Here is a 27,967-nt window from a genome sequence, read left to right as displayed (position 1 = left end):
GGTAATCACTGTATTACCTGTATACTGACACTATATACTGTAAACTATGTACAGAGCTCCTGTGAATAATGGCACTTATGGTAATATTAGTATTGTTTGGTTTTTTTTTATTAATGATCAGTATTGTCACTGCTGATCACTGTATTACCTGTACACTGACACTGTATACAGAGCTCCGGTGTATAATGTCACCAGTTATCATTGTATTACCTGTACACTATACACTATATACAGAGCTCCTGTGTATAATGTCACTGGTGATCCCTGTATTACCTGTACACTGACACTATATACAGAGATCATGTGTATAATGTCACTGGTGATTATTGCATTACCTGTACACTGAAACTATATACAGAGGTCCTTTGTTTGATGTCACCAGTGGTAATATTAGTGTTATTAGTATTTTGGTTTTTATTTATGATCAAAATTGTAGTATTCTCACTATGTGGTGGTAATATGTGATCTGGTCATGATTTGGTGGTATTTCTCTTGTATGTGGTAGTATTTGGTCACTATGTGGTCTGGTCATAATGTGACTGCCTTAATTCCCTGTATGCAGTATTATTCGGTCACAATGTAGTCTGGTCATGATGTGACTGTATTAACCACCTGTATATGGTAATATTCAGTCAGTATGTGGTGGTAATATTTGGTCTGGTCATGGTGTGGCAGTATTTGTCTCCTGTATGTGGTATTATTTGGTCACTATGTGGTCTGGTCATAGTGTGGTGGTATTTGTCCCCTGTATGTGATATTATTTGTCACCATATTGTGTTATTATGTGGTCCGGCTATGGTGTGATGTAATTTGTCCCCTGTAGGTGATATTATTTTGTCACTATGTGGTGGCAATATGTGGTATGGTCATGGTGTGATAAGTTATAGATTGTTGAGGGTCCGACTGCTGGCACCTTCGCCAACCTGCAGAATGTGAACTCTTATCCCCATTAGTATGGAGAGGCATGTACGACTCGACCACTGATCCATTCATTCCCTTAGGGGCTGCACTTGGCTTTTTCTGGAAGCCCCCAAAGAGGATGAATTGAGCTGCAGTCATACATTCCATCTGTCCTTCCATTTTAAAATGGGGATAAAAGTGTCCTGTCCTGTTTGTATCTTGTTTCCCCGGCGTTACTCTACATCTCTCTGCATTAACCCTTTGCTCCTTTCCCCCTAACTAGCAAGGATACTGTTGTCTGTTACCTTTATGGATGCTGCTCAGTTCCCTGCTCCGCTGCGTAGCTGTACATGCATGTGTGTCTCCGCTGCTCTGCATGACCACCTGCTGGTGCGGTCCCTGGCTGCCGCTGTGGAAAGCTATCCGTGGATTTCTAGGTCCTCTGCACTGTGCATGGCTTACCATGTGTGTTCAGGCTTGCAGCTCTCGCCTGGTGTCCTTTGCAATGCTGATTTGTGTCTGGCTGTGCTTAGGGTGCACGTGGCCACACCTCCACTGCTTTTATGAGGAATGGGCGTGTGCTACAATTGCTGCTCCAGCCTATCGCTATGAGGCAGCTCCTATATAAAAGATCCCTGCCCTGAGGGGCGTTGCCAGAGCTTTGCCTTATGTCTCTGTATGTCTGTGTGGTCTTCAGCACCTGTCCTGCTTGCCTGCAGTTCTAGGTGAGCTGATGCCTGTCTTGCTGCCCTCCAGGAGGCAGAATATCCTGGTCCTTGTTCCTGTCTGCCCTCCAGGAGGCAGAATATCCTGGCCCTTGTTCCTGTCTGCCCTCCAAGAGGCAGAATATCCTGGTCCCTGTTCCTGTCTGCCCTCCAGGAGGCAGAATATCCTGGTCCCTGTGTTAATGTTTGGAATCTTGTCTTGTACCTGTTTCCTGCTGTATCTTGTTTCCTGGATCTACTCCTGTACCTGACCCTGTCAGAACTGTGTCCTCTGTTATGTTCCTGAGGTCCTTTTGTGTCTTGAAGTCTGTGCCTAGTGACTGAGATTCTTTGCTAACTAACTTTCCATGATCTAACCTGGGTTCATCTTGGAAGTAAGAGCCTGGTCTGCCCTCTGAGTTTCTGCTACTCTGTGCTCAGCTTGTTATTCGTGCACTCCCCGGCAGGTTCCAGTCCAACCTGGCCGGGCTTGCACAAGACCGCTTGGGTTCCTTTTTAGGTCGCTGCCAGATGTCCGGAGCCTGATGACCGCGGCCTGATGTCTGGTCTCTGATACCTCTTCCAGATGTGCTGTGCCTGATGTCCTCCGCCAGATGTCCAGATCCCATGTCCGGAGCCTACCGATCGCTGCCAGAGGTCCGGAGCCTGATGACTGCGGCCTGATGTCCGGAGCTGGTCGATCGTGGTCAGATGTCCGGAATCCGATGCCAGTGTGCTGATGCTTTATCTGAGATCCGAGTCCTGATGTCCTGCCTGAGACCTGATGTCCACCTGGTGTCCCAATGTCCTGCCTGAGACCCGATGTCCTGATGTCCACCTGGTGTTCTGATGTCTGCCTGGTACCCTGATGTCCAGATGTCCAGCCTGTGATCTGTTGTCCTGATGTCCAGTCCGTGTTCCTGATGTCCAGTCTGTGTTCCTGATGTCCAGTCTGTGTTCCTGATGTCCAGTCTGTGTTCCTGATGTCCGGTCCGTGTTTCTGATGCCCTGCCTGTGTCTCGATGTCCGATCTGTGGTCCTGGTCATCCAGCCTGTGTCCAGATGTCTGGTCCATGGTCCTGGTGATCCAGCCTGTGTTCCAGAGTCGGTCCCACCTGTGTTCCTGGAGGGTCTCCAGCCTTGTTTCCCAGTGATGGCTCTGCCTGGATCTAACCAGCCGATGACCTGTGTTGCCATGCCGGAGTTCCTGTTCCTGTCCTGCCTGTGTCCCGATGTTCCGCCAGTTCCCTAAGGTCCCCCTGTGATGACGTCTGCCCTGGATCGATGTCTGATGTTCTCCTGCTGAGCCTGTGCTACGCCTGAGGCCTGAGAGAGAGGCCATCCTAGTATGCCCGTGCCAGATGTCCCTGGACTGCATTGGCCCATGATGACCCTTGCCACCATCTGACGTCTGTCCTGGGTGTGTGTCTGATGTTCTTCTGCTGAGCCAGTGCTATGCCTGAGAGAGAGGCCATCCTGATATGCCCGTGCCAGATGACCCTGGACTGCATCAACCCGTGATGACCCCTGCCATCGTCTGAAGTCTGTCTGATGTTCTCCTGCTGTGCCTGTGCTACGTCTGAGGCCTGAGAGAGAGAGGCCACCCTAGTATGCCCGAGCCAGACAACCCGGGACTGCATCAACCCAAAATGTCCTCCTGCCTTCGTCTGTTATCCTGTGACGTGTACCCTTCCCTGATGTGCGGAATCGGGAGCCTGGTAAAGTTGTTTTGTTTTTGTACTGTGTTTTCATTTTGAGTAAACTTTGTCTTAATACCTGAAGTTGTGCGGTGTCATGTCCTCCTGCCATCTCGTCCACATGCTCAGCTGCCACAGACCCTGCTCGCTGCCCTTCCCTAGTCTGGGTAGGTCCACCCACCTCGGATGCTCACCCCACGTCGGCGTGGTCGGTCGACGTGGAGGTGCCGGCTCGTCCGCGGTCGCAGTCGTGACACTTCCAATCGGTGCCGTTTCCAATGGTTGGATTCCACTGATCAATAAGTTATCACCTACCTAACTTGTGGATCGGTGATAACTTGGTTTCATCAAAGCACCCTTTAATGCAAATTATGTACATCCCAGTTATGGGGGCCCAGCTTCTAGTTTACATAAATCCTCCTGTAATATAAAATTGTCCTCCTCTGTATTAATTACCCTGCAGAGTTTAGTGTCATCTGCAAATATTGAAATTCTACTCTCTATGCCCCCTACAAGGTCATTAATAAATATGTTAAAAAGAAGCGGGCCCAAAACTGACCCCTGTAGTACCCCACTGCTAACCGTGACCCAGTCCGAGTGTGCTCCATTAATAACCACCCTTTGTTTCCTATCCCTGAGCCAGCTCTTAACCCACCTACACATATTTTCCCCTATCCCCATTGTTCTCATTTTATGTATCAACCTTTTCTGTGGCACCGTATCAAAAGCTTTTGAAAAGTCCATGTACACCACGTCCACTGCATTCCCTTGGTCCAGTCCGGAACTTGCCTCTTCATAAAAGCTTATCAGATTAGTCTGACAGGAACGGTTTCTTGTAAACCCATGTTGATATTGGGTCATAAGGTTATTCTTCTCCAGATACTCCAGTATAGTATCTCTTAGAAAACCCTCCAGGATTTTACCCACAGTTGAGGTTAAACTTACAGGCCTATAATTTCCAAGTTCAGTTTTTGTCCCCTTTTTGAATATTGGCACCACATTTGCTATACACCAGTCCTGTGGTACAGACCCTGTTATTATGGAATCTTTAAAGATTAAAAATAGTGGTCTATGTATGACTGTGCTTAATTCCTGCAGTACTCGGGGGTGTATCCCATCCGGGCCCGGGGATTTGTCAATTTTAGTGATTTGTAGACGCCGCCGTACTTCCTGCTGGGTTAAGCAGGTGACATTTAATGGAGAATTTTTATCCCTGATCATGTTATCCGTCATGGGATTTTCTTGTGTAAATACTGTTGAAAAAAAGTCATTTAGCATATTGGCTTTTTCCTCATCCTCATCCACCATTTCACCCAGACTATTTTTAAGGGGACCAACACTATCATTTTTTAGCTTCTTACTATTTATGTAGTAAAAGAATATTTTGGGATTATTTTTACTTTCTCTTGCAATGAGTCTCTCTGTCTCAATCTTTGCTGTCTTGATTTGCTTTTTACAGAATTTATTTAATCTTCTGTATTTATTTAATGCCTCATCACTACCTACTTGCTTTAATTCTCTAAATGCTTTATTTTTATCTCTTATTGCGCCCCTTACAGCTCTATTTAGCCATAGTGGTTTCCTCCTATTTCTCGCATGTTTATTCCCATACGGTATATATTGTGCACAGGTCCTATTCAGGATGCTAATAAACGTCTCCCATTTTCTTTGTGTATTTTTATGTCTCAGGATATCGTCCCAGTTAATTGCACCAAGATCATCTCTCATCTGTTGGAAATTTGCCTTCCTGAAGTTTAGTGTCCTTGTAACCCCTCTACTACACATCTTATTAAAGGATACATGAAAACTTATTAATTTGTGATCACTATTACCCAAGTGACCCTCAACCCTTACATTTGATATGCGGTCTGGCCTGTTGGTTAATATTAGGTCTAGCAGTGCCCCCCCTCTTGTTGGGTCCTGAACCAGTTGTGAAAGGTAATGGTCTCTCATAGTAGTCAAAAACCTATTACCTTTGCTGGAACTGCAGGTTTCGGTTCCCCAATGTATTTCGGGGTAGTTGAAGTCCCCCATAATAATGACTTCTCCTTGAGTCGCTGCTTCATCTATTTGCTTTATGAGGATATTCTCTGTAGCTTCCATTATTTTTGGAGATTTATAACAAACCCCTATCAGTAATTTATTATTTTTCCCCCCTCCCCTTATCTCTACCCACAGGGGCTCTACATTTTCATTAGATTCATATATATTATCACGAAGGATGGGTTTTAAGGATGATTTTACATATAAACACGCCTCCCCCTCGCTTATTTGTACTGTCATTTCTGAACAGACTATAGCCCTGTAAATTAACCGCCCAGTCATGGCTCTCATCCAGCCATGTCTCAGATATCCCCACCATGTCATAATTATGTTCCAACAACATTAACTCCAATTCCTCCATTTTGTTGGCGAGACTTCTGGCATTAGTATACATGCACTTTATGTATCTCTCTGTACCTCTATTCTTTCTTAAATTATTAACTGTTCTAACCCCACTCCCCATGCCACCCCCACCCCCAATGTCATTATTTGTGCCCAGGTCTCTATCTGCACTGTCTTCCCCTCCTATAAAAGGAATACCCTCCCCCCCGTCCCTAGTTTAAACACTCCTCCAACCTTCTAGCCATTTTCTCCCCCAGCACAGCTGCACCCTCCCCATTGAGGTGCAGCCCGTCCCTAGCGTAGAACCTGTAGCCAACTGAGAAGTCGGCCCAGTTCTGCAGGAACCCAAACCCCTCCTTCCTACACCAATTCCTGAGCCACTTATTAACCTCCCTAATCTCCCGTTGCCTCTCTGGCGTGGCACGTGGTACAGGAAGTATTTCCGAAAATACCACCTTGGAGGTCCTTGGTAGGTAGGCCATGTGAACATCACACACTGAGCTCTGCTACATCTATTAGGTCTGTGCAACACACGCTGTGGGCTTTTGACCCCCCTTCCACCTCCTCCTCTCTCCTTCTGCCTGCGTGTGTAATCCTATACTCCTTTCTCCCCCTCCCTCAAGAATGTGCTGGGGGAATCTGAATACAATCCTTTGCAGACATGTGCTTTAGGCGTGTATGAGAGGGCATATCTTGACCCCAGTTGGTGTTATAACTATGAAAGTTACATATTTGGAATGGGTTCCAATAGAGCTACCGGCCCTGTAATTTTCTAGATTCCAGCTTCAGCAGAATCCAAGAAATGGATTCCTACTTAACCGGGTCATACAGACACTTCAGGTGTTGACTTAAATGAACGCCAACGTCATGCTGAGTAAGATGATACTTTGTTCATCGCTATATAAGGTTCCCTCCCCGAGATATGATACTTATTAGTTTTCAGTATGTGTTAGTCCCTCTGAGAAAAGAGGAGGGCTTCCATAACTCAGCCCCTTCAGTGATGTCACGACCCGGGGGTATAAGATAGTGGGAGCTCATTTTGCAAAGGTCTTTGCCCTGGAACCCTGATACAGAGAGGCACTGTGATGTATTGCCCCTCCCCCCACCGCATGGTCTGCTATGAAATCACTTAAGCAACTGTAAGTGTTTCTCTCCTTTTAGTTCCTGTTATTTTGTAATCGTTTGTACATATTTCCATTGTCTCATCTTGTAATATCTTTTTATACCTTTTGCAAACACTGCCTACTTTTTGGAGTAAAATATAAAATTACTAGCTTCGTTTCTCCTTGCTCTATAACGTATCTTCACGTCCTCTGAGGCTAAATTTGCTACTGATTGGGTTGGCTCCTGACCCATTACTGATCATAGGAATAGGAGCTGGTGGCGGCGTAGAGTGTGTTCTGGGGTTTAGGGAGAGACCCTGGCGGTGACGGACGGAGTTTTATAAGTGTACATCCCGCCTAGGATCGAGGTTAGTCATCTCTCTCACTGCTGCCTTCCCATTAGCCTGTACAGCGTGAGGCGGCCCATCCAGCGACTACTTATCCTAGGTGCAGTTCCCTGACTGAACTTAAGGTAAGGGGGTGCCGGAGAGCTGCAAAGTCCAAACCGGAATTTGGAAAGCGGGATATACATAAATCCCTGCTGAGAAGAACCGGGAGGCAACCAAACAACCCCGATTCCTCACATATTGGTGGCAGCGGTGGGATGGATACCCAAATATATCCCCCCTGCGATTCGTAACGCCTATTTGACGGATTTTTGCCGCTTCCAAAAATCCAACATGATGTGTTCGCCAGACCCCGCCACACACCGAAAAATGACGCATGCAGTGGCGGATTATAATGAGGTCAATCTGGGCGGTAGCCCAGGGCCCAGTGGTGTGGGGGGGCCCACCAGCCCTGGGTAAATTGCCCCATTATAGTCCGCCACCATAGCGCCACGGCACCCCCCATGTACCAACCCCATCCTCGCACTCCCAGACAGACCAACGGCCACTGCAGCCCCTCACTTATAAATCTCTGCTCTGTGTGCACAGGACCTGTGATGAGGTGTCAGGGGTCACATGATCAGGGGTCTCGGTCGGATGCCCATGATCATATGACCCCTGACTCCTACCCTCCTGTGACCTCATCACAGGTCCTGTGCGCACAGTGAGCCCTTGATGTATGCAGGAGTCTGCTGTGCAGGTTGTCATCGTGCGGAATGAGGGAAGTATGTGTGGGGTCAGGAGGGGTTTACAGGGTGGATGTAGCTGTGTGTGTGTACAAGGTGTACGGAGCGGAGCCGCGTGTGTACGAGGTGTATGGAGCGGAGCCGCGTGTGTACGAGGTGTACGGAGCGGAGCCGCGTGTGTACGAGGTGTATGGAGCGGAGCCGCGTGTGAACGAGGTGTACGGAGCGGAGCCACGTGTGTACGGAGCAGAGCATGTGTGTACGAGGTGTACAGAAAGGAGCCGCGTGTGTACGAGGTGTACGGAGCGGAGCCGCGTGTGTACGAGCTGTACGGAGCGGAGCCGCGTGTGTACGAGGTGTACAGAGCGGAGCGTGTGTGTAGGAGGTGTACGGAATGAAGCCGAGTGTGTACGAGGTGTACGGATCGGAACGTGTGTGTACGTGGTGTATGGAGCGGAGCCGCATGTGTACGAGGTGTACAGAACGGAGCCGCGTGTGTATGAGGTGTACGGAGCGGAGTCGTGTGTACGAGGTGTACGGAGCGGGGCCTTGTGTGTGCGTGAGGTGTATGGAGCGGAGCCGCGCGTGTACGAGGTGTACGGTGCGGAGCCCTGTGTATACAAAGTGTACGGAGCTGAGCCGAGTGTTTACGGAATGGAGCGAAGCCGCGTGTGTACGAGGTGTATGGAGCAAAGCCGCATGTGTACAAGGTTTACAGAGCGTGTCTCCGTGTGTGAAGTGTACGGAGCGGAGCCACGCATGTGCGAGGTGTACGGAACGGAGCCGCGTGTGTGTACGAGGTGTACGGAGCGGAGTCGCGTGTGTGTACGAGGTGTATGGAGCAGAGACCTGTGTGTGACCACTCAATGCCGACTTTTATTCCCCATTGACTTGCATTGGGGTTGGGTTTCGGACGAAATTCCGACTTTTTTTGCCCTAGTCGGACCAGTTTCATCTGAAACAAATTTTGTTTCAAGAAACCCGATCCGACTAAAGTCGCTCAACTCTAGTCGTGGACATGGGTGTGACTAGTTGTGAAATGGGTGTGGTCGGGCGGCCGGTAACCAATCATCATAGTGGAAGTTGTCTGTTTCCATCAACTTTGTTATATGTGGGCAGTGCTCACCTCTAGTAAGGTGGGCACGAGATGGCGGGTCTTGTCACCTCTGCCTCACACATAAGTTACTATGAGGTGTACTTTATTCCTGCCACATTTCTTTCTTGGCCTACTGAGATAAATGTTTTGACCAGTTAAAAGTTATACAACCAGAGGATTGAGCATGTGTGCACTGCCCGCATGTAATAATATGTGTGTGTGTGTGTGTGTGTATATATATATATATATATATATATATATATATATATATATATATATATATACTTACTCCGACCCCTATATAAACCCTGCTCCTCCGACCGCCATCCACTTTCCCATGCTCCTGTGTCAATCCTGGGGTCTTTTTTGTCCCCCCTTGGTCCTCCACATTCTGAACATCTGGGACATGACTAACATTGCGCAATGTGCGCTTGTTCGTCGCCAGATGCAGCGTCGTGTCCAGTGTGTGAGGTGACGACGACTGGTGTGTGGCGTTAACCCCTCTGCTGCCATGTTGGGCACAGCCTTTGATGAGTAGCATCTCTTCCTGTGTATCCGGCCACAGGCTGTACACCGGAGGCTGCTTTTTCTATCTGGGGAAGTTCATGAAGCAGAAGCCTCTGTGTGACTCATGTGAAGTAACTTGTCTGACAGGTCATGGGTCCAGGTCAGCAGGTGATTGCAGACTATTAGCTGGTTTTGATGTTAGGTACAGGTGAGTCAGGACTAGATGTTGGGTGGAAGCCTTCCAGTATTTGTAAGGCCTCGTGCACATGCTGAGTATTTGGTGAGTTTTTACCTCAGTAATTATAAGGCCTCGTGGACACGCTGAGTATTTGGTGAGTTTTTACCTCAGTATTTATAAGGTCTCGTGCACACGCTGAGTATTTGGTGAGATTTTCACTCAGTATTTGTAAGGCCTCATGGACACACTGAGTATTTTGTGTTTTTTACCTCAGTATTTGTGAGGCCTCATGCACACGTTGTGTATTTGCTGAGTTTTTTACCTCAGTATTTAACCCCTTCCCGCTCCTTGACGCACCGTATGCTTCCTGAAAACTAGTGACTTCCCGACCTCATCACGTGACCCCGTCACATGATCGAGGGGCCCACAGAGTCTGAACAGCCCGGGGCCCTGGCTACCCTTAATCTACCCCTGGACGCATGCATATGCAAACGTGTGCGAACTGATTCAAACGCATGCCCATGCGTACATGTTAAAGATAGGGAAACTTGATGCATACGGAATGCTGCGGATGAAACGCTGCACAAACAGATGCAAATGTGAAACCAGCCTTAGCCCCGGTACTAACAGTGTGCTTAGACCTTCGTCCACGTAGCCCCCAACCTGAAGGACAAGTTCTGTACTCTCCCTGCATGACTACAGGCTGTGTACATTGTGCAGGTCAGGACCACCCTGAATACATGCCTTTATTTTGTTTATCTGTGCAAATTAACCTGGATTTGTGGGAAAATAAACTATTCGCAGAACTTGTGTTTTTTTTCTAGCGCGAATCCAGATGGTAAAGAACATCGCAGTGCTAGTGATGCCCACAAGGTGGAGCTGTAGGCCTCTACCACAATGTTATTTACACTGCTCAAAAAAATAAAGGGAACACTTAAACAACTGAATATAACTCCAAGTAAATCAAATTTCTGTGAAATCAAACTGTCCACTTAGGAAGCAACACTGTTTGACAATCAATTTCACATGCTGTTGTGGAAATGGAATAGACAACAGATGGAAATTATTGGCAATAATCAAGACACCCTCAATAAAGGAGTGAATCTGCAGGTGGGGACCATAGACCACATCTCAATACCAATGCTTTCTGGCTGATGTTTTGGTCATTTTTGAATGTTGGTGGTGCTTTCACACTCGTGGTAGCATGAGACGGACTCTACAACCCACTCAGGTAGTGCAGCTCATCCAGGATGGTACATCAATGCGAGATGTGGCAAGAAGGTTTGATGTGTCTATCATCGTAGTGACCAAAGGCTGGAGGCCAGTACACCAGGAGACATGGAGGGGGCTGTAGGAGGGCAACAACCCAGCAGCAGGACCTCTACCTCAGCCTTTGTGCAAGGAGGAACAGGAGGAGCACTGCCAGAGCCCTGCAAAATTACCTCCAGCAGGCCACAAATGTGTATGTGTCTGCACAAACGGTTAGAAACCGGCTCCATGAGGATAGTCTGAGTGCCCGACGTCCACAGATGGGGGTTTGCTCACAGCCCAACACCGTGTGGTGTTATGAATGGGTCACCGAGGAGGAGAGCAGGCCCAGGCTAAGCCACAGAAAACCAGAGAGGTTGGTAACTAAGCGGATTGCAGACTCCTGATCCTATCCACACAACTAGCAGTAGCCGTCGAGCGTACCTACGATGATCCTAGACGCCTCGGCACAGCCGGAGAGCTAACTAAGCCTAAAGCAAGAAAGGGGAAATCTAAACTGCCCCAGAGCAGATCCCAAAGGAATAGATAGCCCCAAACATATATTGTCGGTGAGACAAGATGAAAACACAAACGCAGGCAGGAAAATAGACTGAGCCAATGATGGGGCCCACACTGACTAGACAGGACAGGAAAGGAAAGACACTGTCTGCAATCACGCAAAAAACCCTGCAAAAAGTCCAACACGTCTGATGCACAAAAACACTGAAGTTGCATGACTTCGCCCTCAACTATATCAGCACTCTGGTATATTGTGAAAGCAGAGCAAAAAGAGACCATTCTAACTCGGGACAAAACAAACTGGCACAAGCAGTAACATATGGGCGGTGATTCAGCACAGCCCCAGCCGGAGCTGGCTGACCTGCACAAAGCAGAAATAGACAAAACCAGATCAAATACAAACAGAATAGCAAATGAACCACTTAGCTGAACATGCAGGGACAGAGCTGGAGACATCAGACCTCAGGAGGAACAGGAAGAAAATCACCAGAAGGGATAGAGGGAGTCGGCTGTCTTAAATCCCAATCTGAAACCCCAGATCTCCAATCGTCATCCTCATTATCAGGTGGCAAGCCTCTGTCAATCAAATCAGCTCCATTACCTCCAGTAACCACCAGAGGGAGCCCAGAAAGAGAACTCGCAACCCCTCTGTCAATCTGAAAAGCTCCACTACCTTCAGTAATAACCAGAGGGAAGTCAGAAAGCGAATTCACAACAGTGCGGCCCTCTAAAGAAATGCCACCCCACATCATTACTGACCCACTGCCAAACCGGTCATACTGAAGGATGTTGCAGGCAGCAGATCGCTCTCCACGGTGTCTACAGACTCTGTCATGTCTGTCACATGTGCTCAGTGTGAACCTGCGTTCATCTGTGAAGAACGCGGGGCACCAGTGGCGAATTTGCCAGTCCTGGTGTTCTGTGGCAAATGCCAAGCGTCCTGCACAATGTTGGGCTGTGAGCACAACCCCCATCTGTGGATGTTGGGCCCTCAGACCATCCTCATGGAGTCTGTTTCTAACCGTTTGTGCAGACACATGCACATTTGTGGCCTGCTGGCGGTCATTTTGTAGGGCTCTGGCAGTGCTCTTCCTGTTCCTCCTTGCACAAAGGCAGAGATAGCGGTCCTGCTGCTCGGTTGTTGCCCTCCTACAGTCCCCTCCACGTCTCCTGGTGTACTGGCCTGTCTCCTGGTAGCGCCTCCAGCCTTTGGACACTACGCTGACAAACACCGCAAACTTTCTTGCCACAGCTCGCATTGATGTGCCATCCTGGATGAACTGCACTACCTGAGCCACTTGTGTGGATTGAAGAGTCCGTCTCATGCTACCACGAGTGTGAAAGCACAACCAACATTCAAAAGTGACCAAAACATCAGCCAAAAAGCATTGGTACTGAGATGTGGTCTGTAGTCCCCACCAGCAGAACCACTCCTTTATTGAGGGTGTCTTGATAATTGCCAATAATTTCCATCTGTTGTCTATTCCATTTGCACAACATCATGTGAAATTGATTGTCAATCAGTGTTACTTCCTAAGTGGACAGTTTGATTTCACAGATGTTTAATTTACTTGGAGTTATATTCTGTTGTTTAAGTGTTCCCTTTATTTTTTTGAGCAGTGTACATTAAATGCAGAGGAAATGTCACAATCTACAGAGAACAATCCTTATATAAATGCTCACACTATTTTATTCCATTAATGTTTGCAGCTCCTTTGGAACAACTCTATGCCATTAAGTAAACTCCTGAATCCCCCACTCAGGAGCATAAAGAAACTTTGTTGTTCAGTAGTTTTTGTGCCCCCACCCATCTTCTTGATCAAGCAGAAAATAAAAGGTTCTTTACTAAAAAGAATTATTACACAGAAGGGGAAAGTGCAGGACATCTCCTGGCTACAGTGGCTGAGGCACAGCAGGGCTCCACAGGTATGATATTTTTGGGGAAGGGTCTATAATGACTGCCTCGGATGATATTGTGGGGGACAGGTCTCCGATCGCTGCCTCAGATGATATTGTGAGGGATGGGTCTACGATCGCTGCCTTGGATGATCTTGTGGGGGACGGGTCTACGATCGCTGCCTCGCATGATATTGTGGGAGATGGGTCTATGATCACTGCCTTGGATGACACTGTGGGAGACGGGTCTATGAACAGTGTCTCGGATGATATTATGAGGGACTGGTCTATGAACAGTGTCTCGGATGATATTGTGGGGGACTGATCTATGATCACTGCCTCGGATGATGTTGTGGGAGACGGGTCTGTGATCACTGCCTCGGATGATATTGGGGAATTCTTCCAATTCTATAACCATCTGTACTCCTCTCCGCTTTCTATGATGCCGGAGGGTATTGATAGTTACCTTGGCCATATATCACTGCTACAGTTAGCAGCAGAACAAGGGGAGGCCTTAGATGCGCCACTCTCGGTGGAAGAACTAGAGGAGGCTCTGACCTTTCAACCAAATAAGGCCCAGAGTACCAATGGTCTCCCAGTGGAATTATATAAGGATCTGAGCTCAGTATTATTGCCCCATTTGCTGGAGGTCTTCCAGGTGTCCCTGTAGAGGGGTAGCCTACTGTAGCTCAATGTGTGAAGTGCCAATAGTACTGATCCCAAACAGTGGAAGACCCCACTGCAATCTGACTACTATAGGCCCATCTCGTTGTTACAGGCTGATAAGATTTGGGCTAAGGTACTGGCACCGAGGCTTATTAAAGTTATCACATCTCTGGTCCATGAGGATCAGACGGGCTTCATGCCGGCCAAGTCTACTGCTAGAAATTAGACATATTTGTCTTAATTTACCGACAGTCTTTGAATTTTCGTGAGTGTGAGAAGCGCATGTTTGACAGTGTACAGTGGAAATACCTCTGGGCAGTGATGAGGGGCTTGCTTGGTGAAAACTCCCTGGCCATGGCCAAGTTATTATATGCCAAACCGTGTGCTTAAATTAAAGCTAACGAGTCTGTCAAGTTCCTTTAAATTAGGTAGGGGGATGAGGCAGGGGTGTCCTCTGACCCCTCTGTTATTTGCATTAGCCATGAAACCGCTGGCTATTAGCCTCCGAGCTAGCAGGGACATTGAGGATTTTGTCTGGTAACGAGATTTTACAGAGCCCATGACAGCACCACATGAGAGAGAGCCCATCAAGGACAAGAAACCTACTGAATAAAAGGGCGTTACCTCTCCTCCTCATCAGTTTGGGTTTCAGAGCATGGGAGGACCTCCAGTCAGTAACATAAGCATCACAAAAAATATTGTTTCTTTAAACACCCATAAAAGTGCACACCATTAGTGATAAAAAAGAGAGAGAATATAAAGGTGCTGTCATTGGTTCTGTAAAACCCTGTTACCGGTAAGTACCTAAGATTTTGTTTCCCTTCTCCCATGACAGCACCACATGAGAGATTTAAATAGCTCAAAAGCACCTTAGGGAGGGATCACTGCTTGTAATACCTTTGTCCCAAAGGATATGTCATCAGAGGAAGACAGCTTAAGATGGTAGTGTTTATAGAAAGTTGAAGGGGAAGACCATGTTGTCGCCTTACATATTCTCTCAATCGACACCTCCGCCTTCTCAGCCCAGGAGGTCACCATGGTTCTGGTGGAATGGGCCTTCAGGTTCTCAGGAACTGGTACATTACTAGAGGTGTATGCTAGACTAATGGAGTCCCTAATCCATCTAGCTATATTATTATTATTTAATATTATTGCACCATTTATTCCATGGAGCTTTACATGTGAAAAGGGTATACATAATAAAAAAAACAAGTACAGTAATCTTAAACAATACAAGTCATGACTGGTACAGGAGGAGAGAGGACCCTGCCCACGAGGGCTCACAATCTACAAGGGATGGGTGAGGACACAATAAAAGGAGGAGATAGAAGAGGAGTAGAAGAAGGAGATCTTGTGAGAATCGGAGGTTGCATGTTGGTAAGTACTGAGAGACAAGGTCACAGATGTATGGAGGAGAGAGGATGTGGATGGCTTTGTATGCCATGGTTAGGGTTTTGAACTGGAGGGTCTGGGTAATAGGGAGCCAGCGAAGGGATTGACAGAGAGGAGAGGCTGGGAAATAGCAGGGGACAGGAGGATTAGTTGGGCAGGCAGCAGAGTTTAGGATAGATTGAAAGGGTGCGAGAGTGTTATAGGGAAGGCCACAAAGTAGGAGGTTGCAGTAGTCAAGGCGGGATGAGGGCATGTACTAGAGTTTTTGCAGATTCTAGGTTGATGAATGTATGGATCCAGGAAATATTTTTGATTTGAAGTCGGCAGGAAGTGGTAAGGTCTTGGATATATGGTTTGAAAGAGAGATCAGAGTCAAGGATTACCCCAAAGCAGCAAGCTTGTGGGATTGGGAAGATTGAGCAGCCATTTACTTTAATGGATAGGTCTGTTGAGGGAGTTGAGTGAGATGGGGGAAAGATGATGAATTCTGTTTTGTCCATGTTAAGTTTTAGAAATCTAGCAGAGAAGAAGGATGAAATAGCGGACAGACATTCTGGAATTTTGATTAGTAGGGAGGTGATATGGTCCAGAGAGGTAGATCTGTGTGTCATCAGCATAGAGGTGATACTGCAAGCCGTGAGATTATATGAGTTATCCCAGACTGATATAAATGGAGAAGAGCAGAGGCCCTAGGACTGAACCTTGTGGGACTCTGACAGATAGGGGGCAAGGTGAGGAGATGGTGTGTGAGTGGGAAACACTGAATGTCCTGTCTGTCATGTCGTAATCAAGATAGGGCCAAGTCAGTGATGCCAAGAAATGAGAGTGTCTGTAGTAATAGGGAGTAGTTCACTGTGTCAAAGGCAGGGGACAGGTCCAGGAGGAGGAGGACAGAGTAATATCGCTTGGCTTTGGCAGTCAGTAGGTCTTTGGTGACTTTTGCTAGGTCAGTTTCAGTGGAGTGACGCGGTCGGAAGCCAGATTGTAAGCGGTTAAAGAGGGAGCAGGAAGAGAGGTGGGAGGACAGTTAAAAATGGACGTTGTTCCAGGATTTTTGAGGCATAGGGGACAAGTGATATGGGCCGATAGCTAGAGACAGAGGATGGGTCAAGTGAGTGCTTTTTAAGGACGGGTGTGATAGAGGCATGTTTGAAGCATGAGGGGAACCACCAGTTGTTAGTGATAGGTTGAACAGATGGGTTAGGGTTGTGATGAAGACTGTGGTGAGGTTTGGGGTGAAGTGGGATGGGATCTGGTCAAGGTGAGGTGTGATCTGGAGAGTAGGGCGGAAAGTTGGTCTTCTGTAATGGTCGAGAAGCTGGTTTTGTAGGAGGAGGGCTGGGCAGTTAGGAGGAGGGACTCTGGAGGTTGTAGGCCAAAGCTTTGTCTGATGTTATCAATCTTATGTTTGAAGAATGAGGCAGTCTTCAGCTGAGATAAGTGGAGAGGGAGAAGGTGTTGGGGGACGGAGGAGAGAATTGAAGGTATTCAATAGCTGTTTAGGGTTGCAAGACAGGGAGGATATGAGAGATGAGAAGATTTCTTTTGCTGTGGCGAGTGTGGCCTTGAAAGTAGGGAGGGACTGTATGAATGTGGTGAAGTCCTCATTGGAGTGTGATTTTTTCCATCTCTGGTCAGCATCCCTGGAAGCCTCAGGTCTTTGGTCAGGCTGTTGTGCCAGAGCTGTTTGTTGATTTTGCGAGCTTTGGTATGTGTGAGAGGGGCAACCGATTCAAGAGCTGCAGCTATTGTGGTGTTATACACTGCACAGAAAAATAAAGGGAACACTTAAACAACAGAAAATAACTCCCAAGTAAATCAAACTTCTGTGAAATCAAACTGTCCACTTAGGAAGCAACACTGACTGACAATCAATTTCACATGCTCTTGTGCAAATGGAATAGACAACAAATGGAAATTATTGGCAATTATCAAGACACACTCAATAAAGGAGTGGTTCTGCAGGTGGGGACCACAGACCACATCTCAGTAACATTGCTTTATGGCTGATGTTTTGGTCACTTTTGAATGTTGGTTGTGTTTTCACACTTGTGGTAGCATGAGACAGATTCTACAACCCACACAAGTGGCTCAGGTAGTCCAGCTCATCCAGGATGGCACATTAATGCGAGCTGTGGCAAGAAGGTTTGCTGTGTCTGTCAGCGTAGTGTCCAGAGGCTGGAGGCACTACCAGGAGACAGGCCAGTACACCAGGAGACGTGGAGGGGGCCGTAGGAGGGCAACAACCGAGCAGCAGGACCGCTACCTCTGCCTTTGTGCAGGGGGAGCACTGCCAGAACCCTGCAAAATGACCTACAGCAGGCCACAAATGTGCATGTGTCTGCACAAACGGTTAGAAACAGACTCCATGAGGATGGTCTGAGGGCCCAATGTCCACAGATGGGGGTTGTGCTCACAGCCCAACACCGTGCAGGATGCTTAGCATTTGCCACAGAACACCAGGATTCGCCACTGGTGCCCTGTGCTCTTCTCAGATGAAAACAGGTCCACACTGAGCACATGTGACAGAGTCTGGACACGCCGTGGAGAGCGATCTGCTGCCTGCAACATCCTTCAGCATGACCGGTTTGGCAGTGGGTCAGTAATGGTGTGGGGTGTCATTTCTTTGTGCTCGCCAAAGGTAGCCTGACTGCCATTAGGTACCGAGATGAGATCCTCAGACCCCTTGTGAGACCATATGCTGGTGCGGTTGGCCTTGGGTTCCTCCTAATGCAGGTCAATGCCAGACCTCATGTGGCTGGAGTGTGTCAGTAATTCCTGCAAGATGAAGGCATTGAAGCTAGGGACTGGCCCACCCGTTCCCTAGACCTGAACACGATTGAGCAAATCTGGGACATCATGTCTCGCTCCATCCACCATCGTCACGTTGCACCACAGACTGTCCAGGAGTTGGCAGATGCTTTAGTCCAGGTCTGGAGGAGATCCCTCAGGAGACCATCTGCCACCTCATCTGGAGCATGCCCAGGGGTTGTACAGTAGGGAGGTCATACAGGCACATGGAGGCCACACACAATACTGAGCCTCATTTTGACTTGTTTTAAGGACATTACATTCCACTTTAATTTTGTGTGTGACTCCAAATCCAGGCCTCCAGTGGTTAATAAATTTGATTTCCATTGATGATTTTTGTGTGGTTGTGTTGTCAGCACATTCAACTTTGTACAGAACAAAGTATTCAATGAGAATATTTCATTCATTCAATTCTAGGATGTGTTATTTGAGTGTTCTCTTTATTTTTTGAGCAGTGTGTATAAAGCGGCATCCACATTGTGTAAGGAACTTACGTCTGTAAGAGGGAGAAGGGATTCAGAGGAATGTAGATCAAGGTGTTTGAGATTTCTGTGAGGGTGTGCAAGTTTGTGGGGTGGGGACTGTGGACCTGGAGAGGAAAGGAAAGAAAATGTGAGTAGGTTGTGATCAGAAAGAGATAGAGATTAGTTAGAGCAGAGGCAGGAGAAAATGAGGACCAGTGTGGGCCATCTTTGTGAGTGGCTGAAATTTGTGATAGAGCGTGGATGGGAGGAAGAAATGACTGTGGGGATGTGGTGAGGAGGACCAGGATTTGGAGAAATATCACAGGCAGTAAGAAGAAGCAGAGAAAGTGATAGCAGGTGGAAGCAGGAGAGGGCTTGGGAGGGCTGTCTGTGTTTGGAGACAGAGGATTGTATATTGAGGAACAGTACTGAGGAGGAGGTGAGATGGATGGGGAGGATGAAGGAAGAGATAATCAGTTCCTTACTTGGTGCAGAGATTAAGCTGGGATCACATATGCGAGGAATACAGCCGAGTCTCGCATGTTAATACCCGGCACTTGGATTGGAGTGTGCGGTGCATAGCAATACATGCAGTCGCAGGCTCCGCTCCTGAGTGCCGGCGGCAGTGCCGGGTATTAACATGCGAGACATGACCGTATTCCTTGCATGTGTGATCCCAGCCTTAGGAGGGTTATTAGAAAGTGAAGGATTAGAGGGATGAGCGAAAACATTGCTTACAGTGACTTTCCAGTTACTTTCCGTTCCTTTCTGGTTCAATTCTGGATTTATTCTTTCATTGCTCCACACACTTGCATGATACACTTATATGATGCACTGGACAGATTGACGTCTTGGCAGACTTATGCTATGCAATATATAGGCTAGAAAGTGCATTCACTTGTGAAGCAGAGGGGAGTGGTCTCTGCTCATCTTGGTCAGATAGTTAAGAGTGAGCCAGATGCATATGGTCAAGGCAGGGTAAACAAGGTCATAAATAACAATGGGGGTATTGCAGGGGTTAGTTGAAAAGCATACCAAGTGATTGCAAGGAGCAGAGGTATGGGATGTCAGTGTGGAAAAGCTGGGTGACGTACCTGTAGGAAGAATAGAAAAATGGGTGCAGTCTGTATACATCATATTAATTCTGGATTAATTCTTTCATCACAGTATGAATACACTTATATGACATATGATGCACTGGGCAGACTGTATAGTACCCCTCGTAACCTTAAGACCTTTCCCGATTCCCTTAAATGACACAAATAAGGACTCACTCTTCCTCCAGTTTCTTGACATATCTAAGTATTGTACCAAGGCTCTCCTAACATCTAATGTGTGAAGCCTGCGTTCCTCCGCATTTTTCGAGTCTCTAAAAAAAAGGAGGGGAGAAAAATCTCCTGGCTTCTATTAAACTTCAAGGCTACCTTTGGAAGATATGTTGGATCTGGCCTCAGAATAACCTTATCATCCGATATCTGCATGAACGAGTGATTAATAGAAATCAATCCAAAATATATGGCCTAGAAAGATGGCACTTCCTATCAAACATTACATCCAAAAAGGTCTAAGGAAGCATATAGCCATAGAATTACATAGCTTTATTAAAGTCAATACAAAAAGACATAGACAATGATTAAAAAGAGATACATATCCAATGTAATTGTGAGATTGCGGACCTCCGGAGTGAACCCTCAGGACCGCGACGACGAACCTCCCTCGGGCGAGCTGAACCAGGTGGACCAGCCCCTATACAGCGAGCGTTAGGGGCAGACCTAAGGGAGACTATCGCCGCGGAAGCTGATACCTGGGAACAGCCGGGTAAGTAAGCAGGCAAGGAAATGTAGGCGACCAGATGAGAGATGACGACGGCCACAGGGATGGCTGCTGAGACTGCGGGAATGGTGGTGGACGGCAGACGAGACTGGCAATGGCGGGAGGCACGAACCGGTACAGGACAAGACACAGGAGCAGGAGAACGGAAGCAGGAACGGACTGGATCTAGGAGGGAACACAGGAAAGTCACAAACAGGAAGAACAGCGGAGGCCACGGAGTGGTACACAGCATAGGAACGAAGAGGAACGCAGGAGCGCGTGGACCCGATACCACAAATGATAATCAGGCAGTGAGCATAGAGTGAGACTGCCTGATATAGGACATGCTAGAGAACTTCCGGGTCAGAGTGCAGCTGAACCATGGGACCAAGAGATAGGACGCCAGGTCTAGGGGGCGTATCTAGCAGTACGCCTGTGTGAAGGAGCTGGCCACAGGAAGGATGATTGACAGGTGCCAGCAGAGGAGGCGGAGCGAGAGGAGCGGACGCGCCGGAGAGGCCCAGACTGTGTGGAGGCACGGGAAGCGGCGGGGACTGAAGGCACCGCAAGCGGTGGAGCCGTGGCATCGGCAGATGGAGAGACCCGGGCAGAGGTAGCAGAGACAGCAGCAGTCGGGACAGCGGCCGCAGAGCGGACGAGAGCCGGGAGGTGAGCGTGCCAGGCGCCGGGGAGGAGGTGAGCGTGACGGTAATACTACAAAGTACATATGTTAATCAATCAAAAATTACAGACAATAATATGCAAAGTGCTGCAGTGTAGTCAAAGGGACATCACCATAGATCAAAATGGTGGCATATTTAGTGCTGCAGTATAATCCACAAACCACTCCCGGTGCACATGAAAGCAATCCCAAAAATAAGAAACATACGACCTTGCAGTATGCAATATAAGTTTACTTTATATGTTTAACCATTGCCATGTTGTAGGCATTACCTGTTTGATATAAAAGGAGTACCCTCATATACTTTTCTCATATTAGCTACCAGCTATTTTTTACCATCCCATTATTTGGGGCTGATATTGTTGATAAAACCTTACCAACTTATGGAAAATACATTTGTACTTTTTAGGAACAGTGGTACTATGGCACAGATTTCCTTTTGCTGCTTTATATGATCATTTTTATACACCATTGTGCATGATTTCTGGTAATGGTTTGTGGATTATACTGCAGCACTAAATATGCCACCATTTTATCTATGGTGATGTCCCTTTGACTACACTGCAGCACTTTGCATATTATTGTCTGTAATTTTTGATTGATTAACATATGTACTTTGCAGTATTACATTGGATATGTATCTCTTTTTAATCATTGTCTATGTCTTTTGGTATTGACTTTAATAAAGCTATGTAATTTTATGGCTATATGCTTCCTTAGACCTTTTTGAGTGATTAATAGAATCTGTAAATCCCAGACCCGGCGGGCCACTAATATCACAGTGTTTAGCGTTAGTATTTTAGCCGGTAACTCATTCAACTGTACAAAGGGAGATCTTGTCAATGCCTCAAGAACTAGATTTAAGAGGCATCTTTGGGGCTGACATTGGTCTCGACCTATGGCATGCTTTAATGAACCAAACTATCCATTTATCCGCCGTCAGACACCTGCATATTAAGGGTGCTAGTGGCTAGGTCCATCTCCATACCCCTTTGAAGAAATTCCAACACAGTTTTAATTAGAACCTTGCCCCCCAAAAACTGACTGACCTGAACAAGCTAAGAATTTAGCCCATATCCTTCCGTATATTCTAGTCGTTACCAGCTTCCTACTCTGCAGCAGGGTAGAGACTAAGGCCGGGGAGAAGCTTTTTTCTATTAATAGTGCCCTCTCAAAATCAAGGTCGTTAAATGCAGATCTGACCTCTGAGGATGAGACATTAAGTTCTGCCTGAAGAGACCCGGAGTGTCTGTAAGAATTCAAGGATTTAATTAGGACATTCTCTTCATCCGTGAGAACCATGGCCTACTGGGCCAAAAAATAGCAATGAGGATAACTCTTTCCCCCTCCACCCAAACCTTCCTCAAGACTGCCGAAATCAACATCAACTGGGGAAATGCGTAAGCCAGCCTGAAATCTCAAGGAATCTGTAGTGCATCTACTGCATATGGTCCTTTTCTTGGGTTCAATGAGCAGAAGATCTTTGTCTGTTTTTCCGGTTCGCAAACAGGTTTTTTCCTGGCTGTCCCCATCGATCCACAATCTGCTGAAATACTAGGGGAACCAGTTCCCACTCCCCTTGCTTCAGGGATTTCCGGCTGAGAAAATCTGCTTCTTCGTTCTTCCCTTTTATATGCAAGCATGGTTAGTCTCAATTGATGTTCTTCCATGACCTGGAGAATGGACTGTAATAGCAGCATCAGGGCCCGGGATCTTGTGCCCCCCTGATTGTTGATATAGGCAACCATTGTTCGCTTGTCTGACATTACCTGATTGTGGTGTCCTTCTAGAGCAGGGGTCCTCAAACTTTTTAAACAGGGGGCCAGATCACGGTCCCTCGGACCATTGGAGGGCCGGAATATAGTTTAAAAAAAATTATGAATAAATTCCTGTGCACACTGCACATATCTTATTTAGAGGTAATAAAACAAAAATAGGAACAAATACAATATTAAAAATGAAGTTAAATCATCAAACTTACCGATTTTTGGGGTTCTTCGAATATCCTACACTTCGAGTCAATTTTTTCTCTTTCTTGATATCATTGTTTCCTAGGGATTCAAAATTGCTATTAGTAAAATACCAACATATATACAGCGCTACAAAAACAATATACCAGCAATAAAATTGCCCACACAGAGACATACAAACTGCACTGCCTATCAATGCAGCCTGATCAGTGCCCATCAATGCAGCCTGATCAGTGCCCATCAATGCAGCCTGATCAGTGCCCATCAATGTAGCCTGATCAGTGCCCATCAATGCAGCCTGATCAGTGCCCATCAATGCGGCCTGATCAGTGCCCATCAATGCGGCCTGATCAGTGCCCATCAATGCAGCCTGATCAGTGCCCATCAGTGCAGCCTGATCAGTGCCCATCAATGCAGCCTGATCAGTGCCCATCAATGCAGCCTGATCAGTGCCCATCAATGTGGCCTGATCAGTGCCCATCAATGCAGCCTGATCAGTGCCCATCAATGCGGCCTGATCAGTGCCCATCAATGCGGCCTGATCAGTGCCCATCAATGCAGCCTGATCAGTGCCCATCAGTGCAGCCTGATCAGTGCCCATCAATGCAGCCTGATCAGTGCCCATCAATGCAGCCTGATCAGTGCCCATCAATGCAGCCTGATCAGTGCCCATCAATGCAGCCTGATCAGTGCCCATCAGCGCAGCCTGATGAGTGCACATCAATGCAGTCTGATCAGTGCCTATCAATGCAGCCTCACCAGTGCCCATATTGGTGGAACTCTACTTTTACCTCAGGCTCAGACTGGTGTGGTGCAAGAATCCCCAATAGGCAACAATGGTCCCTAAAAGGCAGGTAAATGTCCCCAATAGGCAGCACAGGTCCCCAATAGACAGGTAAATGTCCCCAATAGGCAGGTAAATGTCCCCAATAGGCAGCACAGGTCCCCAATAGGCAGGTAAATGTCCCCAATAGGCAGCAAAGGTCCCCAATAGGCAGATAAATGTCCCCAATAGGCAGCACAGGTCCCTAATAGGCAGGTAAATGTCCAAATTAGGCAGGTAACTGTCCCCAATAGGCAGCACAGGTCCCCATTAGGCAGCACAAGTCCCCAATAGGCAGGTAAATGTCCCCATTAGGCAGCACAGGTCCCCATTAGGCAGCACAGGTCCCCAATAGGCAGGTAAATGCTCCCAATATGCAGCACAGGTCCCCATTAGGCAGCACAGGTCCCCAACCCAATTAGGCTGCACAGGTCCCCAATAGGCAGGTAAATGTCCCCATTAGGCAGCACAGGTCCCCAATAGGCAGAACAGTCCCCATTAGGCAGCACAAGTCCCCATTAGGCAGGTAAATGTCCCCATTAGGCAGCACAGGTCCCCATTAGGCAGCACAAGTCTCCAATAGGCAGGTAGATGTCCCCATTAGGCAGACAAATGTCCCCAATAGGCAGCACAGGTCCCCAATAGGCAGCACAGGTCCCCAATAGGCAGGTAAATGTCCCCAATAGGCAGGTAAATGTCCCCAATAGGCAGCACAGGTCCCCAATAGGCAGGTAAATGTCCCCAATAGGCAGCAGAGGTCCCCAATAGGCAGGTAAATGTCCCCAATAGGCAGCACAGGTCCCCATTAGGCAGCACAGGTCCCCATTAGGCAGGCAAATGTCCCCAATAGTCAGGTAAATGTCCCCATTAGGCAGGTAGATGTCCCCAATAGGCAGGTAGATGTCCCCATTAGGCAGGTAAATGTCTCCAATAGGCAGCACAGGTCCCCTTTAGGCAGCACAGGTCCCCAATAGGCAGGTAAATGTCCCCAATAGGCAGCACAGTCCCCATTAGGCAGCACAGGTCCCCAATAGGCAGCACAGTCCCCATTAGGCAGCACAGGTCCCCATTAGGCAGGTAAATGTCCCCATTAGACAGCACAGGTCCCCAATAGGCCGCACAGGTCCCCAATAGGCAGGTAAATGTCCCCATTAGGCAGCACAGGTCCCCAATAGGCAGGTAAATGTCCCCATTAGGCAACACAGGTCCCCATTAGGCAGGTAAATGTCCCCATTAGGAAGATAAATGTCCCCATTAGGCAGCACAGGTCCCCATTAGGCAGCACAGGTCCCCAATTGGCAGGTAAATGTCCCCATTAGGCAGAACAAGTCCCCAATAGGCAGCACAGTCCCCATTAGGCAGCACGGGTCCCCCATTAGGCAGGTAAATGTCCCCATTAGGCAGCACAGGTCCCCATTAGGCAGCACAGGTCTCCAATAGGCAGGTAAATGTCCCCATTAGGCAGCACAGGTCCCCAATAGGCAGGTAAATGTCCCCATTAGGCAGCACAGGTCCCCATTAGGCAGGTAAATGTCCCCATTAGGCAGACAAATGTCCCCATTAGGCAGCACAGGTCCCCAATTGGCAGCACAGGTCCCCAATTGGCAGGTAAATGTCCCCATTAGGCAACACATGTCCCCATTAGGCAGGTAAATGTCCCCATTAGGCAGCACAGGTCCCCATTAGGCAGGTATATGTCCCCATTAGGCAGATAAATGTCCCCAATAGGCAGCACAGGTCCCCATTAGGCAGCACATGTCCCCATTAGGCAGGTAAATGACCCCAATAGGACCCGGCGTTAAAAAAAAAAAAGTACTCACCTATGTCCCCCGCTGCTCTGAAGAGACGCCCGCTCATCTCAGTCTTCTTCCTGCACAGGCCCACAGGCGGCGTGACGTCATCAGGCCGCGCAGGCGGCGTGTTGATAATCAGGCCGTCTGTGTGCACTGTGCTCTGCTGCATACGGAGGGCTGTGTAACGCCTTTCCTCGGCGCCTCGTCCCGCCCTCGATTACAGGGCCCGCCGGCATTGAACTGCAGTGCAGTTCATAAGTCCAATATCGGCCTGGCGGGGGGCCGGATAAAAGTCCTTGGCGGGCCGCATGTGGCCCGCGGGCCGTAGTTTGAGGACCCCTGTTCTAGATGGTGAATGAATTCTACTACTGCTCTTTCTACTGCCAGTAGCTCTTTCATGTTTGAGGAATGACCGACTTCTGCTTCTGACCAGACACCCTGGACTATGCGATCCCTAAGATGTGTTCATCATCCCTCTGCGCTCGCATCCATCAGGATCACATCTGATACCCGGTAGGACCACGGAATTCCCTGCGATAGATTCCCTGAGTCCAGCCACCAAGCCATGGAGTCAATTGCTCGTCGAGAAAGTATAACTTTCCCTTCTAAACGACGTCAGAGTCTTCTTTCTCCATCTAAGACATCTTATTGTAAGGTCCTGGAGTGAATCTGAGCTCACTGGACTGCCGGAATACAGGAAGTCATTGTTCCTATTAGAGACATAGCCTTCCTCAGGGACATGACCAGGTTGGTAATCGCTGCAGACACAAGGCCTACAATCCTGTTATTTACCTCCAGTAGAAGACAGGCTTGTTTCTCCAAATCCAAAATAAGTCCTAAGAAAGACTTAATCTTTAGGGGCTGCAGTATCGACTTCTTTATATCTATCATCCATCTGAGCTGAGTCAGAGTGGCCTGGATATGCCCCAGCTGGCGACTGCAGTCCTCATCTGACCTGACGATTACCAAAAAAAAATCGTCCAGATATGGCACTATCAATACATTCTGTTCTCTGAAATGCGCAGTCACCTACAGGATTATCTTGGTGAAAAGTCTTAGGGCCATGGATAGAGCGAATGGTAGAGCACTGTATTAGAAGTGTCTAAGCTGTCTGTCAATACATACCGCTACTCTCAGGTACTGCTGGTCTCTCTGATGGATGGGCACATGGTAGTACGCGTCCTTCAAATCTAAAATACTCATATAGCAGCCTGGGAAGAAAATCTTTCTTGCCGATTTTAATGACTTCATCTTGAAATGTCTGTAGACCAGAAACTTGAGACATCGCAGGTTGATAATAGTCTTGAAGAAATGGTCAAGTTTCCTTATCAGGAACAAGTGGGAATAAAGCCCCTTTCCCTGCTGCTGAACCGGTACCTCCACCAGAACCAGTTTCTGCAGTAAAGCCCCCGTCACACACAGCGATCTCGCTAGCGAGATCGCTGCTGAGTCACAAGTTTTGTGACGCAACAGCGATCTCACCAGCAAAATCACTGTGTGACACTTATCAGCGACCGGCCCCCCTGCCGGGTATCACTGATCGTCCTGGAATGGCCAGGACATTTTTTTTGATCGCTGGTCTCCCGCTGGCCAGCACGCATCGCTGCATGTGACAGGTGGGAGACCAGCGATCAGCGAGCTGGTGCTGGTCACTAAGGTATACATCGGGGTTCTAAGCAGCGCGCAGTGCTTAAAAACCCGATGTGTACCATAGTTACCAGCGCGCTGGTGCAGGGAGCTGGTAACCAAGGTGCACATCGGGTTTCTAAGTGCCGCGCGCCGCTTAGAAACCCGATGTGTACCTTGGTTACCAGCTCCCTGCACCAGCGCGCTGATAACTAAGGTACACAGTGGGTAACTAAGCAACGTGTGTCGCTTGTTACCCGCGTGTCGCTGGTGATGATCGCTGGTTAAGCTACCTGTTTGGCAGCTCACCTGCGATCATGTAATTATAATAATAATCTTTATTTTTTTTATTTTTATATAGCACTAACATATTCCGCAGCGCTTTACAGTTTGCGCACATTATCATCGCTGTCCCCAATGGGGCTCACAATCTAAATTCCCTATCAGTATGTCTTTGGAAGTAGCAACACACCAGCGATCCTGTCAAGGTCATATCGTTGTCGGGATCACTGGTGCGTCGCTATGTGCGACGGGGCCCTAAGACTAACATTTCCGTCTCTAGGGCCTGTTGTGTTTTCAGAGTCCTGGGGGATGAGATGTTGAAACTGTGCATGGGAGTGGAC

At 47.8% G+C, this 27,967-nt stretch overlaps 1 protein-coding gene across 2 annotated transcripts in view; it reads right to left on the bottom strand.

The window, feature by feature from the left end:
- CTSK (cathepsin K) overlaps positions 1–25,854 on the bottom strand; it is an 81,360-nt gene extending 55,506 nt beyond the window's left edge. Inside the window, exons 1-3 of one of the 2 annotated variants that reach the window (XM_073567211.1) lie at positions 25,746–25,854; positions 23,114–23,183; positions 19,674–19,732 (exon numbers count right to left, since the gene is read on the bottom strand). In XM_073567211.1, coding sequence (XP_073423312.1) covers positions 19,674–19,732; positions 23,114–23,183; positions 25,746–25,782 — 166 coding nt within the window. In that variant the 5' untranslated portion in view covers positions 25,783–25,854. The remainder of the gene's footprint in view (positions 1–19,673; positions 19,733–23,113; positions 23,184–25,745) is intronic. The other variant, XM_073567212.1, reaches the window with a different exon arrangement.
- Positions 25,855–27,967: the final 2,113 nt, after the last annotated feature.

The sequence above is a fragment of the Dendrobates tinctorius genome, unplaced genomic scaffold (assembly GCF_039654945.1).
Source record: "Dendrobates tinctorius isolate UK_male_01 unplaced genomic scaffold, ASM3965494v1 ptg000019l, whole genome shotgun sequence".
NCBI lineage: Eukaryota > Metazoa > Chordata > Amphibia > Anura > Dendrobatidae > Dendrobates > Dendrobates tinctorius.
The sequence above is the reverse complement of the archived record's forward strand: the minus strand, read 5'-3'. Positions and strand labels throughout refer to the sequence as shown.